The following is a 19,094-nucleotide window of genomic DNA, read 5'->3' as shown; positions in this document are numbered from 1 at the left end:
CTGGGGCTCCCCTACTACTAGCTGAAAGCACTAAGAGCTGAAATCACAAAAGAGCTAAAGTTACTAAGAGCTCTTAGCTTGCATCTGAAGAAGTGAGGTTCTTACCCACAAAAGCTTATGCTCCCAATACTTCTGTTAGTCTTAAAGGTGCCACAGGACCCTCTGTTGCTTTTTACAGATTCAGACTAACAGGGCTACCCTTGGAGATATCCCATCTCCTAGAACTGGAAGGGACCTTAAAAGGTCATCAAGTCCAGCCCCCTGCCTTCACTAGCAGGACCAAGTACTGATTTTGCCCCAGATCCCCAAATGGCCCCCTCAAGGATTGAACTCACAACCCTGGGTTTAGCAGGCCAATGCTCAAACCACTGAGCTATCCCTCCCCCCCTTCTGATACTTGAATACCTTGTGCAGTTCTGGTCTCCTTAGCTCGGAAAAAAAAGGTATATTCGCATTGGAAAGGGTATAGAGAAGGGTGTTAGGCCCAAAAAAATAGAGTATAGAACAGGTTGTTTGGCCAGCTTAGCCAAAGTTAGGCTAACAGTAGTTGCTGGGCCATTCCTGTCTCTCTGTGATACCTGAGGACATGCTTGCTTGAGCTGCAGAGAACGAGATAGGGGGGAGGGGTGCATTCTTGTACCAGATGTGCTAGGAACAGTTTGTTTGGACATATGGAGTCTTGCAGTCTCCACTCCCTGTTTCTGTTCTTAACTCCCTCCTTTCTCCTAGTTTCTGGTGCATGACAACAAAGCTGATAAGTTGCTGAGGCATCACGAATTGTTTGTAGCGTCAAAGAAGATAGATATGCATGAATATTAGAAGCTTTCTAACTAATAAAGGGGGGTTGGGTTGTTTTAACTATGACGCGACGGAACTGTCTATATAACCCTACTAGTTGTTAAAACCGTGGCTGTTTCTCTCTGGAGACGGGCCGCTCTCTATTGTTGTGTGCACTCCTCAATAAAGAGCTTGTCACTGGACCTTGCTGGTGTTGCCTGTCTCTCTCTCTGCAGTCAGACAACGAACCTTACCGTCTGGGCTCTGAGTCCCCGACAAGCAGGTTCATATTAACTCAATAGCCTAGCTTATATGCTGCTTTGTTTTCCTGTCTAGCATTTGAGAGTATATTGTTGCTGGTCTTTGATCTCAAAGGGTTTTAGAATAAATCAGTTTTGTCTTGTCATCCTTATGATGGGGTCAGTCAGCTGGCTTTCTCCAGTCAGTATTTACAATCATGTTATATTGGGTTTGTTGTAAGTTGTCTAACCAGTTTTTGAAAAGCACAATGTGAGAAATTTTACTTCCTTCTTCCTTGGGAGTGTATGCTAACATACCTGAAATACTTTTTCAATGCTATCTATTGTTTGCCTTGACAACAAAAGATTCTAGTTTTTCTAGTTCTTTCACTTAAGGGAAACTGCTGGTAAGAGCACCATCCAAAATAAAACTGTTTCTGAACATCTTAGTACGTGAAGTGTTTGCTCAGAGAAAAATAACCATGTTAAAATGCAGCTTACTTTTGTTTGGTTTTGGACTAATATTTATTGGAAAGCCAGTTCGTACAGCAGGTGAGCTTCAGTCTTAATATTCAGTGAGAAAGTTGCTGCAAGTTATGCTTGTGCACATCAGTCATGATCCAGAACTCTTTATTCAAGCAAAATTCTTATACAAGTCCCGGAGAAATGTATTGACTGCAGGATGAGGTCTGTAGATGTTTTTTGTGTGTGTGTGTGTGACAAGTATGTAAGTATGGTATGTTCTTTTTCTGCTTCATTGGCCAGCATGTATAATAACAAGCAGTCTTTCTTATTTTACCACCTGAACAGACTGGAATTCTGAGTGTAATGATCCTAGTCAGCTTAATAATGCACATTTATTCCAATAGCCAGGTTTATGTTCCTTGATTTCACTTAGTTGTAGTATGATAGTGTATTATGGTAGTGCTTAGAAGCCAGGACCCCATTGTGCTAGGCTCTGTATAAAGTATTTGTTGTGACAGTTGGAATAACTGTAGCCCTCATCTGAGATGAACAATGGATAAAAAAATTCAGGTCTTCTGTGATGTGAGGGAATTCTCCCTGAAAATAATTGTGTATTTTTGTTGGATTTCTCATTTTTTAATTTCTTATTAATTTTCATTTAGGATTCAACAAAATAATACTGTGTATGGACCATTACTTATACAGTTGTATATTTGTGACTCAATTACAGGAATTTTTTGTACTTCCCTCCCTTTCTAGTATCAAGGTATAAATTAGTAGAGCTTGTTTTAAAAATTAATTGGGTGATGTATTATATCTCTGATCATACAGCATTATAAAGATAATTAGATAAATGAGATATGCTTCCACTCCAATGCCATACTTTCACATAAAACAGACTATGAGAAAATTCAAATTTTATTGACACTTAATGGGAATGCTCATGGGTTAGGTGAGGGCAGGATTTTATTCAATATGAAGAAAATTAGCTTTGTTACTGGACATTTCAGTATTCAGTATTTTTACAGGTGTGGTATTAGCATAAAATTATGACCCTCGATCTCTGGAGTTCTAAACCCTATTCGGACCCTGACTTAATGTCCTCTGTGGTTTCTGGAAAGATACTTAGTTCATCTGTGCCTCAGTTCTCTCATCTGTTAAAAGTGGATAAAAATACATACCTGCCTCACATGGGGAAAAAGGGGGTTGTGCAGTTTGGTTAATATTTATCAATATTTTGAAGATGAGAAGCAACATAAACAGTAAGTGCTAAGTACTAATATTTTAGAAGGCTATTTTTATAAGTGAGTTACAAAATCTAACTACTGAAACTATAAATCCTACCAGTGTTACAGACCCCAAACATGTTTCTTTGCGAAAGGAAATCATATTATTTTAATTGGAGAGTCCTCCTTAATAATGTTGTTGGTGCTCAACCCTTAAAAAGCCTTAGAGATTTTTAGTAGGGAAGAAACCGTCTATAGAAATTGTGCTGAAGAACCCTCCTCCTACTCTGTAAGAGAACATTGTGGATTTTTTGTGCCACTTTGGATTACTTCCATGGACTTTTCTGTGTCATGTGTGAACTTGCCTTATATTTGAGATGAAATCTTTTTGGTTTGTTATCTGAGAGCACAGTTCAAGTGGGGGAAAGCAGTTTGCTTTGTTAAAATTAATTTATAATTTACTATCCATTGGCCCCACTGAATTCAATGGGAGACTTTCTGTTGACTTCAGCAGGGATTAAACCAAACTCAGTGAGTAGACAACAAAAGGGAAGGAAAGGTCATCAGGTAAAGTTCACCATTTGAACCAGGTGTTTACCTCAATGTAAAGCTGCATTGTTGAGATCAGATTCTAATCAGACTTTTGATCTCCAGCTTCCTAGTTAATAGCTGTACCACTGAAGTACTGTAATTCTGAAATAATGCAGAAGGTGTGTTGGAATAGGGTGTACTGATGACTAACAGAAACAAACAAAATGGGACATGAAAGCTGTCATTGCTGGATTAGCTGGGTTGGGGGGGCGGGAGACAACATGAGGAAACAAGGTTGTAAAAGTAGTGAGAGGGAGAATTATGCAGGACCTTGAAGACAAAGACAAGTCAAAATTTAATTCAGTGGAGAGATTTCAAAGGGAAAGTGGGGTTGATGTGGTTAGATTAGTTGGGTAGAAAGATAATTTTGGCTGCATTCATTTTAGATTGATGTCTTTTAAGTCCAAAATGAAAACACTGAGATGATACAATTTTTTTCATTTTTATTTCTAAAATTGTCACCACATATTTTTATATTAAAGAGAATATGATACAGTAACTCCTCGCTTAACGTTGTAGTTATATTCCTGAAAAATGCGACTTTAAGCAAAAGGATGTTAAGCGAATCCAACTTCCCCATAAGAATTAATGTAAATGGGGGGGCTAGGTTCCAGGGAAATTTTTTTCACCAGACAAAAAACTATATTTTATTTATTTATATATATATACATATACACACGCGCACACAGAATATAAGTTGTAAACAAACAGTTTAATACTGTACACAGCGATGATGATTGTGAAGCTTGATTGAGGTGGTGAAGTCAGAGGGTGGAAGAGGGTGGGATCTTTCTCAGAGAATGCTTTACTGCTAGATGATGAACTAGCACTCGGCTGAGCCCTCAAGGGTTAACACATTGTTGTTAATGTAGCCTCACACTCTACAAGGCAGCAGGAATGGAGGGAGGGGAGACAGTATGGCAGACAGAGACACACATCTGGTGTGTGTGGGAGAGAGAAAGATGTGCATTGCCTGTTTAAGTATGCTGACCCCATTCTAAATAAACTGCCTTTTTAAGTATATCAGCAAGCTCTCTCGGTCCTGAGCCCTGTCCTGTATTCACCCTGCTCTGTATGAAGAAGGGGTAAGTGGGGGGCAGGAGTACGGGGGACACCCTGACATTAGCCCCCGTCTTCCCTCCCCGCACAGCAAGCAGGAGGCTCCTGGGAGCAGCTCCAAGGCAGAGGGCAGGAGCAGGACATGGCAGTGTGGGGAGGGACAGCTGAACTGCCGGCAATTGATAGCCTGCTGGGCAGCTGCCGCACAGGGGACTTAGGGGAGCGGGGAGCTGATAGGGGGCTGCCGGTCCACCTTGGTTCCAAGCCCCCACCAGCTAGCTGCAATGGGCTGCTCTTCCTGCAAGCTGTGGACAAAGCAGGCAGCTGCCAAGCAATGTTATAAGGGAGCATTGCACAACTTTAAACGAACATGTTCCTTAATTGATCAGTAACGTAATAACGAAAAAACGTTAACAGATGACTTTAAGTGAGGAGTTACTGTATACTCCTATAGAATAAATAATAATAATAATTCTTAGCATTTTTATAATGCTCTTCATCTGCATATTTCCACGTGGTTCTATGAATATTATACTAAAATATTTAAACTGAACTACACTTGTCAAATAAACAATGTATATTTTGTGATATGTTAACCTTTTTCTGTGTTTTTGGGTACTAATTCTCCAAATTTGTTGATTCACAATGGTTCTCCCAGTTGGAGTTGAATGAGTTTCTATTCTACTTCCATGTTACAATTAGACTCCGGATACTAAAATGGTGGGGGGTGAAAGGGAACCATTTTTAAAAAATAATTGTTTACTACTTTCCCACATTTTCTCCTATCTTTCCACTATCAAATTATTTTCAGTAGTAGTATTTTACACCAATGGGGTGCCATTCTTGCCAGATTTTACCAAGCAACTTTAGAAATTATATGTACTCAGTAACACTGCATTGCTACTACTTCTTGGGTGGAGTGTGGCAGCCAGGCAAACACTAGCATGGTGTGTAGCGCAGAGGCATAAGGAGAGTAATATAAAATATGGATTTTATCTATGGATTTAATTTTATGTATGTCTATGTCCAGGCATAATTTTCTGCCTAGATCTGAGAAGTAAAATAATCTTTGGTAGACACAGATTGTTCATATGTAAGCAGAAGTTCATGATAGATGCGCTAAAACGATTCTCAAGTTAAAAACCACTAGCTAGTTAGCCACCTATACTAGATAGTGAAAAAAGGAAGTCACTTTAATGCTATGTATATTTTAAATACTCTTTGAAATAATAAAGTTTAAAAAAAAGGCTTTAAGTGAGTGTATAACCAAATGTACTTTAGATGTAATAAGAAAAATTATTAATAAAATGGTCAATCTGTGAAGAAAAAGTATATCACCAGCATTCATATTCAGATGGTGCAACCTGATATATAATTGAGATCTTGAAACCTCAAATGAAAGTGGTAAGGCATACTCAACCAAGAAGTGTCATAAGGATTAGCTGCATGACCAGAGTTGCTAGCCACTTGAGTAACCACAGGGACCTGTTAATACCTAAAAAAGCAATACATAAATTCAGCTTAGAAACAAAGGCAAAAGAGATTGTAATTGCTTGACTGAAAGGAAAAAGTCAATAGAGTTGCAAAATGTAAAGATACATGTGGCATTCATGTCCTGCTACTGGGATTCTCAAACTCGGAGTCATGAGGTTATTACATGGGAATCATGAGCTGGCAACCCTGCTTTGCCTCCAGGCTTTATAATATTTTTTAAAAGTGTTTTTAATTTCTAAGCGTGGTCACATTTGGGGGCTTGCTGTGAGGAAGGGGTCACCAATACAAAAGTTTGAGAGCTATTTCATAAACTCTCTTCTGTTTTGATTCTGTACCCAATGAAAAGAAAAAGGCAAAGTCATTTATTATAGATGGCACAAGTAGTGATTTCTATAGTTGTTTGTTTCTATTGTAAGACCCTGTTTTCACTTCCATATAACTTTGCCAAATTTAAACCATTTGGAATGAAATTTTCCATGCCATTTCTGCAAAGGAGGCTAGGATGAAATGGATTGTGTTTCCAATGTTAAAAAATTCTTCCGTTTCTCTGAGAAGCTCTAGTGCTTCCATGAATTGGAACAGGGACTTGAAATTTGGCAGGGGGTTCTGTTGGTATCAGGGATGTATCCTTGCCATTCTTGTGAAACTCTGCCCAAATTTGGCCAAATTGTAGGTCTCTGAAAAATCTGTTTTCATGTGCTAGATTTGGGCAGATAAGTTCTGTGAAGATTCAGTCTGCTCTGAGCATGCTTCATCACTTCACAGCTCCTGTGTGCTGACTGGACTACCCATGTGCCATCCCCTGAAACTGCCCCTCCTGGCTACAGTGGCTGCTGTGGCACCATGCTCAGGAACTGAGCAGGGACTCTGTTTCTTGTGTTCTCTCAATGTTGCCTTATTGCCATGCCCGGCAGCAAGGTGAAGGAAGAGCAATGTGTTTGATGCAGCTAGGTAAGGAACAGCGTGAGGGTAGAGATGTACATTAGTGGGAATGTGGCAGGACCTTTGGTAGGGAAAGAGAATAGAAGCAGGACCAAAGGGGAGCTGAAAACCAGGAAGGAATATAGAAAGAGGAGCAGACACAAAGTATGGGGGAGGACGGGAAGGAACTGTGGATAGAGACAGGGGCAGGAGTCAGACAGGAGGGATGGACAGAAGCCAAGAGGATATCAGCAGGGGAGAGGGCAGGAGTTGGGGATAGGAGAAAAAAAGGGACAAGGAGGGGTGGTGAAGTGAGGAGATGGGGCAGAGGGATCTGTAACTAGCAAACACATTTCCCTGTAGAACTTCAAATTGAATCCATTATTGCCTAGTCTCAGCATTTCTTTGCTGTCTAGCAAATCACTGTGAAACAGACTGGCAAAGTGTGTGTCTCCAGCCACCCTAGTGGTTGGTCCACATAGAAGATAACTGCCTTCTACTTCTACCGGTAATCTGTTAGCTTAAGTTGTAGATAACTTTGCTGTGGATCTAAAGACACCAATCCTGCAGATGACCCATGTTGGGGTGAGTGCAGTTCTACATGATGAAATTTCTATTTTTATTTAGTTTTTAAATTTCCTGCAAACATAGGAAGTTACAGAAGGGAAAACAAAAAAATCACACCACCCTACATTAAAAGAACATTATTAAGGTTGCAAAATCAAGCGCTCAAAAGGTAGAAAATGCCAGAATTAATGTCACCTGTACAACCTTAATTTGTACCCTTTTTGTCAGCGTTATGATCCAGTTTTTAATGACATGATCATACATTATTTTTTCTACAAGATTCCAGCCTTATTCAGCAAATGGGTGGTTATCTAGGGTTTTTTTAATCCTGGTCAATTAATGTTTGGCACCATGCATTATTTACTGCACACCATCCAAACACTGTACTGAGTACAGAATTATGAATTTCCTCATGGACTCTTCTGTGGTGTTATCATTGTAGTATTTTAAATCTTTTCAAACATTAATGAATTTAGTTTTGTACCACCGCTATGAACTGAGGGGGTATTTTATACGTGGGGGAACTGTGGAGAGAGATTAAATCCAAAATTGTCTAAAATGTCAACAAATTTTGGGTGCCTAATTTGAGGACTTAATTTTTCAGAGTATTTAGCATGCTATAGCACTTTATTATGTTCAGAGCAAAGGTCTTAGGGTATGTCTACGCTGCAGTTAAAAAGCCATAGGTGGCCTGTGTCTGCTGACTCGGGCTTGCAGGGGTCTGGCTAAGGGGCTTTTTAATTGCAATGTAGATGTTTGGGCTTGGGCTTGGGCTGGAGCCTGGGCTCTGGGACCTGAGCCTGAATATCTACACCACAGTTAAACAGCCGCTTAACCTGAACCCCGCAACCCCAAGTCTGCTGACATGGGCCAGCTGTGGGGTTTTAATTGCAGTGTAGACATACCCTTATTGACTTCACATGCAGTTGTGGGCACTCAGCACTTCTGCAAATCAGACCCTATGAGCCCTAAGCTGAGTACCCAGAAAATGAGGAACACATTGGCCACATGTGAAAATTTTGGTTTACGTGACTTGCCCAGCATAACATAGGAATTCTGGCCGAGACAGGGATAGACTTCAGTTTACTATGGCATTCAACTGCTTAACTATGAGACCATCCTTTCTCTTCCTGCACTTAGCTGTCTCTGATTAAACTGATTTTCAGTGGTGACCATTGTGAACATAGAATTTGTGTATTATTTACACTTTCTATTTCTTTAGAGATTTAATTTTATTTTTAGGTGCATCCTCTCATCAGACATCTAGACTTACAACATTTGAAATAATTACCCCTCGAAGTTTGACAGGCAGGGAGAGACGCCACACACATTTACATGAGGTTTGTTTTTCTAGCCAATTTTTTTTCTGAATTATTTGTTAATGTTAATATTGCACTACGGTATATATAAAAGAATACACCCTACTGTGTAGAATAGTAAGTAATCTCTTCTGATACCTTTCAGCAGGTTGCATGTTTGTGAGTGAATTATTGTGCTCTCAGAATTGGCTTCAAAACAGGCATGAGATGGTGTTCTCACTCCACATCACACAAATCTCTAGTTCAGTTCATACTGATTGCTACTTTTGTTGGCAATCTTAGCAGAGACAAAAATCTGAGTGAACATGGAAAACTGCCAGGTGTTTCCTCTAAGTCAAATTAGACAGTATAGGAAAGTTTAAACTGACATTATCTATGCTGTGCCTGTTCTTTGGCTAAACAGAGGACTTCAGTCATCCTAGTGCCTTTCACTGTAAATAAGGGCCCAATCATATTTGCATTGCACAAGTAGTCCCATTTAATTCCATGGGGCTAATTGAGAGAGTAAGGGGTGATAAATTTGACACTAAATTCCCTAGAAGAGAAAAAATATTAATGGATGTTTGAGATAATATTTGCTCCAAGTTAGAGTGTGGTTGCCAGGGAAATACTGTATAATGGGTCAGATTTAGTCATCTTTCAGTGAACTGACCTGTGGAATCTGAATTTGAATATTGTTTCTTGGGCTATGATGATTTGCATAAGGAGTGCCACAAGGCATTATATTATGGATGGGCCTCAAAGACTTTGTTTTTACTCTACACAATGAATTTCCCTACACATTTTCTCCCTTCTTTTGTAATAAAAGTTTTAAATGAAACATCTAAGGTAGCAAGATAAATTACAACATTGGTACACATGGACGGTATTGACACTACAAGCAATAACCCAGTGTTATACATTAATGAATTATTTTTAAAGATCTTTTTTTAATTTAAGAAGGATAGATAGTCATCTGAGAAGAATACAGATGCTGATTTTACAAAAGAAGAGATAATCTTCCACATTGGCCTCCCCTTGGTGCTTTCCTACACTTTTTAGAGCATAACTATTAAAATACAGCTCTTTTGGATGGGGATTTTCAAAAGCGCGGGTGATAGCCTAAATTTGCTCCCACTGAAGTCTGCAGTAACACTCCAGTTGTCTTCTATGACAGTAGAGTTAGGCCAATGCTGAGTGCTTTTGAAAAGTCCCCCATTAATGACTAAGCATTGGAATTTCTATTTGGTAATCACAAAAATATTTACTCTGTATTCAGCTCATTAGGATAAACTACTCCAGTCTTTTAAAGCACTGCTTATTCTCCATTTATCATCCCATAAAAATCATGTTCAAAAATCTTATTGTAAGTTTTATACCAAAAGCTTTAGTAGTATGCTTAGTGTCCCATGTTTGAAATAAGATGAAAGTTACTCCCTTTCTAAGGGAGGAGATGTAATGAACAATGCAACAGTGCATCCCATCACCAGCTCGGCATCATAATCTTATTACGAAGGCCCTGATTCATGGGTCCAGACAAGCTCTGCTCAGCGTAAAGTCTAGGCTTTAAGCTATTTTTGCACTGCTTGGATTCTGGGATGAGTCAGGAGTTAGTTTGGTTTTTGATACAGGTTAGAGCAGCCTCTGGCTGCTCTAAATATGCTTGGTTGCCCAAGAATAGCTGGAGTGCAGCTCCATAGTTGCACTAATGTTACATCCCACAGGAGGTGACAGACAATAGTTATGCTGGCTCCTCACTGCTCAGAGAACAGAATTTGGCTGGGTTTTGGCCCAGCTTTAATTTTTCCATTATTTCACCCTGATAAATTAGTAAGGGGCATTTGTTCTTGAGAGTATAAAACCCTAGACTGCTAGTCTGGATTTACCACTGCTAATGGTTATTTTCTGCTCTCCTATTAGCATAAGTTTATCTTGTCACATTTCCATAAAAGTCTCTATTAGCAGAGTATTTTAATCCTTCTGCTGGTTTGTTTTTTGTTGTGTCTTTTCCATGAAGTTTTCCTAGCTGCATGGAATTTAAAATTTCAATAAAAAAAATAGTGGTAAGGTGGGTGTAATATCTTTTATTAGACCAACTCAGCGTGTACTTTAGCATTTCCCAGACCTGAAGAACAGCTCTTTGTAAGCTTATCTCTCTCACCAACAGAAGTTGGTCCAATAAAAGATATTACTTCATCCACCTTGTCTCTGTAATATCTTGGAAGCAACACGACTACAACGCCTCTGCATATAATAAAAAATAATGCAGGGAATGCCACCATCACTGTGGAATATACAAAGCATGAGGTTTTAAGAATATCTCTCTTTGTAAATTTGTTGTATACCTAAAACATTGAACAAAAGTAGTAGTAGTGTCTTTTTTGGTTAGAGAAAATATAAATTTATGATCTGGTAGGTAACTGCATAACCCAGGGATATTTTTGTTTTGTTTTCAGGACCATTCAGATGATAATCGCTCTTATTCGATTCAAACTGCAAATGGAACATACATCCTAAAGCTAAAGAAAAATAAGTAGGTTATGCAGTATTCTCAGACACATTTCAATTTTCGATTTTATTTAATAGAGACCACTATTTTTGTATTGAAGATTGTTTGGAATAAGCAGTCTAAAATGTTAGTATGTAATGAAAGTGAGGTGATAATAAATACTGTATAAAGGAGCTGGCTTGAAAATGGATAAAATAAAATGTAAAAGTGTTACTGTAGTTAATTTTTTAAAAATTCTGATGAAATTTTCACTTAGCACCACTGTATATAAGAAATAGTATGCCAAAAAGCATATTGTTAATAGAGATTTATTACAGAAGAAAAAGTTCTCATTGAAAAATAAATCAGTGCAAAATTAGATTTCTGCTACCTATTTTTGTTAATTATTGTGGAGGAATTTGTCTAATTTTGTTGTTACCCATCCTCAAAAGTTTATAGGCCAGCCACTTGTCCAATAACTGAAAGAATGCATCAAGATAAAAAACAATACATTTATGGATTTTTTGGTAAAAAATATTTTAAAAGTAAATTATTCTCAAAATGATGCAGCTGATTTTTTTTAAAAAGCATCCTATTTTACACTCTATGTCCTTCTACCGTATTTAATAGCAAATTTATCATCAAAGTGCTACCCTCAAAATGTATTGCTGAATATGATACTTGATGTATATTTTGTCATAGACTCTTAAAACAGCTGCAGTTTATTTTTGTTTACAGAAAGCTTGTTAGTGAAGATTTTGTACTATATACATACAGCAAAAATGGGAAATTGGAGGCTACCCGTTCAAAAACCAAGGTACTGTGCTTATTAAAGTTCAGTTTTTGTGTCAGACTGTTTAGCACAGGGGAGCCAAGCTTTGTGACACCAAAGGCTGTCCACAAAGATACATATACATTTAAATACATTTTTAAACAAAAATACTGATACACAACCATGAATTCTGGTTGTGTTTATATCTTTCCTGATATAGGAATGACAATTGCTTGAGTTCACAACAATGAATAAGGCACTCAAAGACCAACTAGAGAATAATAGAAGGTTGCATTGGATCGCGTTTTAGGCCTTCTTGAGCACTCCTCCATTAACCTGTGGTATTTTTATGTCATTGTTACCAATGGGTATAAAATGTAAGGCTGCCGTGCTATAATCTTAACTCTAAGTATGTTTAACCTGTTGCTATTTATGATGACATGGTGTCTACAATAGCCCCTGTTTTCAGAAATATGTGAATGTATAAGAAGGATGCTCTGGAAGCTTACATAAAGACTGAAATTAGGTTAGTTGATTACATAGCCATTGTGTAACATACATTTTTGGATCAAGATGCAAAGTTACCCAGTTTTGAAGCCCTGATTCAGGAAAATGCTTAAGCACATGCCAACGTTAATTCCTGCTCAGGAAGGCATTTAAGTATGTACTCAACTTTATTCATGAGACTTCAGTAGAATTTAAGCATGTGCTTACGTGTGCTTCCTGAACAATTCAGGCTTTAAAAGCAGGGTTTACCTGCCAAAGAACAGGATGGACAAAATAGACCCATGTGGTTTGTCAGAGGTTGGGAATGGGTTAAATTGGAAATTTTCCCTCACTTGTAAAGGAGGGGAAATTTTTTTTACCAATTATTTTACCAATTTTTTATCAATGAAGGGCCAAAATCTGCTGTGCGTACTCATAGTGAGTAGTGTTTTACTCCAAGAGTAATCCCATGGAAGAAAATGGAGACAACTTGTAGAGTTCTGAGTAAAGCTGGCAAAATCTGGCCCTAATAAATAAAATATTGTGCAAATGTGTAGTCTGGGTCTTTCACGTGAATGAAAAAAATACTGTTATTTAATTAATTATGTGGTTTCATTGTGTTTCAGACACACTGTTATTATCGTGGAGTTGTTGAAGGAGTTGCTGATTCTATGCTTGCTCTTAGTACATGTGATGGCCTTAGGTATTACTTTTTGCTTTTCACTTTTCAATGTATCATTGACTAATATACCAAGAAAATGTATTGTTGTTCAGAATATCAATTTTTTTTACATGAGAATGAATGAATCCAGAAGTGGCCAAAGTGCAACCTATACAATTTTGTAATGCTGCTTTTCAGGGACAGGGGTATGGATTTTCAAAATGCTGAGCATAGATGTAATTTCCCTCCCGTTGAATTCAGTGGTAAATCATATTAGAGTTAGGTTAACACTGAGTGCTTTTGAAAATTCCGCCTAGATGTCTCAATATGCAATATTGCATCTGGTGCTAAGCAGCCCTGGCGGATCTAGATGGACCACAGCTTGTTGGAACATAGGGCCGCATCTCCCTATTGACTGCAACCTGCTCCATCATGCAAGCAAAAGAGAGACAAATTCCTAGTGCAGCCCTCACCTGGGCAAAGTTTGAGTAACCTGAAGTTAATCTGTTACTAAAGGTAAAATTTTCACAAAACAAAAGCATAGTTTACTTAGATTGTAAATTTTTTGGGGGGGGACTGTTTTTCATTATATAGGGTATGGGGCCAAGCACAGAGATGCCCTGCTTGGAGTCCTGTGCACTACCACAGTGTAAACAATAAATAAATAACTTAAGTGCTGTGCATCACTATCTAATGTTTCCATGTAGCATAAGAGTGTAGCACACTATAATCATCCTACAAATAATAGCAGCGATGTTGATAAGTTTTCATTTAGAAGCACGCTTCCAAAACCTGCAGAGTAACTCTGTTACAGTAAATTAAAATAATGTTTATGTTTGTTAGACAGGTCAGATTGGGGAATAAAAGATGGTGAATTGACAAAATGAGACACCACTGTCTGAACCCAGGGAACACTCATGACCATATTTTGAATATCTGCCGTAGTGTGCAGATATTCAAAATATGGTCATGAGTGTTCCCTGGGTTCCACGACTTCCTTGAGCTTAGCTCCTTGTTGGTGTGGCTTGAATATTCCTATAGGCTCTAGTAGGGTCCTTGGGCTTGGCTTCTTTTGTGGTGGGGAATAGGTGATGGAGCTCACACAACATCACCCACTTGCAGCACCAAAATAAGACATCAAAGTAAATTGTGTAGTTCTGTGACTTTCCCTCTCTCCTTTCTTAAATGAGGAATGAAATAGCTAACAATGTTGACATTTACATTATTACTGGGCATCTGAGTTAACATGTCACTGAAATTAATGCAACAGAGAGATTTTTCCAGGTTGTCTGCAGACTCGCATACACATCTCTGCATTAATTACACTCAGTTCACATTTTTTGAGGTTTTCTTTGCAACCATAACAGACAGAGACTTATTTTAAATGAAAGCTAAGATTCTGGAGAACAATATAGTAGCTTCAGAGTGGTACTGCTACAGACTGGTACTGCTACAAACCTTAACATGTAAAAAATAGTCACTATATTTAGCCACCATTGGGCTTAGTTGGCTAACATTGGTCAGGAGGCAATTCTACTAGATAATTTCTCATACCTTTATTATTGTAGGGGAATCCTTCACATTGGTGGCAAACGGTATGGAATGGAGCCAGTTGACACATCAGCTACATTTGAGCACCTATTTTATCCATTAGAACACGTTCAGCAAGATCCTTTTCTGTGTGGTGTGCTGAATGATAACCTACACCAGGAGAAGAGTGTGAAGAATTCTCTCAGATATACAAATGTTTCACACAGTACTTTCAGCAGGGAAAAGCTTTTTAGGGTAAATATATTTGTGTTTTTCTCTTGAGAAATGTTTAGATCCTTGGATCCAATACAACTCTTTTGGGGCTGCTTCAGTGGCCAGAAGGGGCCCTAAAACCATCTTAACTTACTTCCTGGGGTTTACCCTGGTGTAGGAACATTCCAGGTGGTGTATCTAGCCAGCTCTTTGTTTACCCCATTTCAGGGCCCCAAGCACGGCTGGAACACTACTGGGCTTTGGAAATCTTCATATAGAGCAGGGATCGGCAACGTTTGGCACGCAGCTCGCCAGGGTAAGCACCCTAGCGGGCCGGGCCACTTTATTTACCTGCTGACACGGCAGGTTCGGCCGATCGCGGCCCCCACTGGCCGCAGTTCGCCGTCCCAGGCCAATGGGGGCGGCGGGAAGCCGTGGCCAGCACGTCCCGCGCCGCTTCCCGCCGCCCCCATTGGCCCGGGACGGCGAACCGCGGCCAGTGAGGGCCGCGATTGTCCGAACCTGCCGCATCAGCAGGTAAATAAACTGGTCCGGCCTGCTAGGGTGCTTACCCTGGCAAGCCGCATACCAAACGTTGCCGACCCCTGATGTAGAGGAATGGCAACATGGAGATTGTTGCAGTCAAGTGCAACTTAAAGCAGCCCAGAAGCTGTTCTAAGCTGTATGAGAGGTCAAAGCAACAGGATTGGAGGGGTAGTGGATGTAAAGATGCCATAAAGCCCCCACTTCTGAGAGCCTGTCTGCCACTGAAGTATTGAGCTGTAGATCTTTAAACTGCCATGTAAAGCTCAAAAAGCAAACAAACTTAAGGCCAAACCAAGATACCATGCCTTATAAATATATGCAATAACCTGGTAACAAATAGTAATATAAATCTTGACTTAATGGTAATTAAAATATTAACTTATTGCATTTTCTAACTTGCAGAAAAAACGAGCTGTGCTGCCACAGACAAGCTATGTGGAGCTATTTATGGTTGTCGATAACAACAGGGTAATGTGTTTCTCTAGTATTAAACACATTTTATTAAATTATTTATTTTTTCTCTAACATCCTAATATTGAATTTTACAGTATTTGCAGAAGAATTCTGATCCTGTAGCTGTGCAAAAAGAAACAATTGAGCTGACTAATTATGTTGATGGGGTAGGTCATTTCAGTCATATGGATATTCAGTAGTCTCTTCTTCATCTTATTTCACAGAAGAAATGTAAATAGTAATGTACAACTAGTGTATTCTGTGTTTGTATTCTAACTGAAAAATATAATTAATATACAGACATATAATTAATATCTAGACAAGACTCTTAGAAGCGCACCACAGAACTCACAGCCCAGGGAAGAGGGGATAAGGTGGTTTTAAGCCACCTTTGCACACTCTCAATCTTAGGCTGCTCCAGCGGCATAACTTAGACAGCCCTCCCAGTGCTGCCCTGTGGACTGCAGGGATACCTGGAATCTCTGGCAACTTTGACAGATCTCTCCCCACCTCTTGCAAACCTCCTGTGCCAGGATGTATGAGGGCAGGCTTAGGGCAGTTTTTCCTCAGCTGGATATAAGGCTTTTATAGCCACATTATGGTGCTCTGGACCTTTTCCCTGGCATAAAGAAGACAAAACAGGGGTGAGGATCAAACCCATAATGCAGCAAATTTTAAAAACCCACCTCTAAAATTGTACTGTGCATTTTTGCATGGGTATTTAATGTGCAGTTTTACACATCCAAGCTTTGTACACACAAAAGCATGAGCCCAAGAATGTGTTTGCAAAATTATACATGTAATTTCAGACACCAAGTTGAGGTGCCTTTGAAAATTTAGCAAAATAACATAGGGTTTCTGAATACATATGAATCATTGTCATTAGACTCGTGCAATAACTGATGAAAAACAGGGCTAAAAACACGAATAAGAGCACAGAAGACTTTTACTAGTGTTTTTTTTTTAACTTTACCTCAAAATATGTGTACACTATTTCTGAAAGATTGAACATTCCTGTACATGTTCGTAAGAAAAAAATCAAATATTTCATCAGCATTAGGGAGGCTAATCCTCCCCTCCAACATGGTACATGGAGTGCTACATGAGGTCCATACTGCTCCTCTGTTCTACACAGGAATAATCAATGTAGGCAAGAAGTACTGATATCTAACTAAAGGCTTGATCCAGCTCCCACTGAAGACAATGGGGATCTTTCTATTGCATATAGTCCACCCTCTACTGGCCAAAGTTTACCCTCAAAATCCCCAGTTGCTGTCAGAAGATCTAGCCTCTTTGCTGCCTGTGGAGTTTCCCATTCCACAGCTGTAAGCAATTTCCATAAGTCCCTGACAATCCACTAGAGAGATGAAATTGTTCCTAGGCTCTCCTCAAGATAACCAACCAAGATAACGAATGAAACAGTTCCTCTCCCCCCAAGTGTTGGCCCTCTGATCCCTTACTCATAGGGCTCTTGCACCTGAAGGATATGGCTAGGAATCCTAATAGAGAAGACCTTCAGTCTTGTAATCTTTATTCAGTAACATCCCACCCCCCATAAATGATAGTGTAGGTTTTGACTGAATAAAGAACAGGAGTATCAGGCCGAGTTTGTAATGTGAACTAATTATTTAAATGAAAAAACTTTCTTACACTTGCATTGTTCCGGTCAACATAATATTGAACTGGTAATAATGATGTATTTTTTTCAGAATTCAATTGAATTTGGTTCACAAATGTGTAAAGTAATCACCATTGTGTATTTTCAGATGTATGGTGCATTGAACATCCAGATTGTTTTGATTGGGCTAGAAATCTGGTCAGATAAAAATCACATAAATGTAATGGATGGTTCAGCTGGAGATGTACTAAGTAGATTTGTTTCTTGGAGAGAAAAAAATCTTCTTAAGCGATCAAGAAATGATGTTAGCCACCTCATAATGTAAGTTTTGGTCCATTAGAAAAACTTGCCTCATACTATAAATCAGAATTGTAATATTGTTTATGTATGCAAATGAGAATAAATAATAGAAACTGAATTACTGCTAATTTAAAGCTTTGGCTGTAATTGTAGCCCAACAAGAAATTATTTGTGTAATTAAATCTCTATCCTTAATCTTATTCTTCACTCAAAAACAATAACACAGCATATGTATACTTTTCAAGAGTTATGTCATACAGTTGTTGTAGGCACATTGATCACAGAGCCATATCCGATCCTTTGGGAAAGTGGGAAATTTCCCACTGACATCAGAGAGACCAAGATTTGACTCATCATAGTATTTGGGTCAGAGCCATCAATATTTTTTCGTTAGAAAGCAATGAAATTTCAGCCCCATTTTCAAAACAGTGCACGTGTTCTGTTGTTATGTTGCAGAGGGAGAAGTGCCTATAGTGGGGCAGTTGGAATGGCTTTTGTAAGTACAGTCTGTTCTCAAGTCCATGGAGGGTCCATCAGCACTGTAAGTACAGTACTTCATCTCAATTATTAATGTACAGATCTAGTCAATAAAAAAACCTAGACACCTCCCTGACTTATTCAGCCAAGTCATTAAGGGCTAAGAGGTTTGGTTTGGTGTGGGTTGTTCTGTTAGGCTTTCTATGAAAAGACACAAAGTTTTTGAGGATGATATTATAATTCCTTTTGCCACATCCCTCTCCTTCATGTACCAATCCACCTCATTCGGATAAGTCTCAAGCTATATTTTGGCCATATTTTTAAATTTATTTAGCTCCAAGTTGGCTGGAAAAGCATACCCCATAACTGTAAGTCCATAAACTCAAAATGGACAGCTTTTTATATGTTCTCTATGGGAATGTTAGCACGGGACCCACATGTGGGTTTGACTCTTCACACTCGTGCACTGTACACTGTAGCCCAGATTCTTAGCTGCACGAGAATTCCACTTTGGGGAGAATGGGATAAAATTCGCTTTAGGCTGCCTTTGCCTTCCCTTAATCCTATGGGAGGGCTAATATCACCTTACTTAGAATGTGGAGGTTTGTCCTTATAATATTAGATACCACAGCAACAGACACAGTATGAGGGCCAGATTCTGCTAGCCTTACTTATACTTAATAGTACTTTACTCTGTGAGGAGGCAAAATCTGGTCCTAAACCGATATATAGATAAAGAATTACACTGATTTGCTATTAATGCTCTCTCCTTATGATACTAGACACTATCATCACACATTTAGAGATATATAGCTTAAATAAATCAGTAGGTAGGATCGTTGCCTTGTTTTCTTGTGATTTCTTTATTTTCATGTTTTATTTTCATGTTAATTTCAACATTGCTTTTCTTTAC

General features: G+C 38.8%; 1 protein-coding gene across 1 annotated transcript in view; it reads left to right on the top strand.

Annotated features, from left to right (window-relative positions):
* The first annotated feature begins 1,404 nt into the window (after nucleotides 1-1,404).
* The window catches only part of LOC128840787 (disintegrin and metalloproteinase domain-containing protein 9-like), a 38,562-nt gene continuing 20,872 nt past the window's right edge, over nucleotides 1,405-19,094 (top strand). Inside the window, exons 1-10 of the mRNA XM_054035200.1 lie at nucleotides 1,405-1,568; nucleotides 8,582-8,679; nucleotides 11,094-11,170; nucleotides 11,864-11,942; nucleotides 13,010-13,086; nucleotides 14,613-14,829; nucleotides 15,736-15,801; nucleotides 15,882-15,953; nucleotides 17,553-17,725; nucleotides 18,161-18,245. Coding sequence (XP_053891175.1) covers nucleotides 1,499-1,568; nucleotides 8,582-8,679; nucleotides 11,094-11,170; nucleotides 11,864-11,942; nucleotides 13,010-13,086; nucleotides 14,613-14,829; nucleotides 15,736-15,801; nucleotides 15,882-15,953; nucleotides 17,553-17,725; nucleotides 18,161-18,245 — 1,014 coding nt within the window. The 5' untranslated portion in view covers nucleotides 1,405-1,498. The remainder of the gene's footprint in view (nucleotides 1,569-8,581; nucleotides 8,680-11,093; nucleotides 11,171-11,863; nucleotides 11,943-13,009; nucleotides 13,087-14,612; nucleotides 14,830-15,735; nucleotides 15,802-15,881; nucleotides 15,954-17,552; nucleotides 17,726-18,160; nucleotides 18,246-19,094) is intronic.

Source organism: Malaclemys terrapin, chromosome 7, assembly GCF_027887155.1.
Source record: "Malaclemys terrapin pileata isolate rMalTer1 chromosome 7, rMalTer1.hap1, whole genome shotgun sequence".
Taxonomy (NCBI): Eukaryota; Metazoa; Chordata; order Testudines; family Emydidae; genus Malaclemys; species Malaclemys terrapin.
Note: the sequence above shows the minus strand (reverse complement) of the source record. Positions and strands in the feature narration are given on the sequence as shown.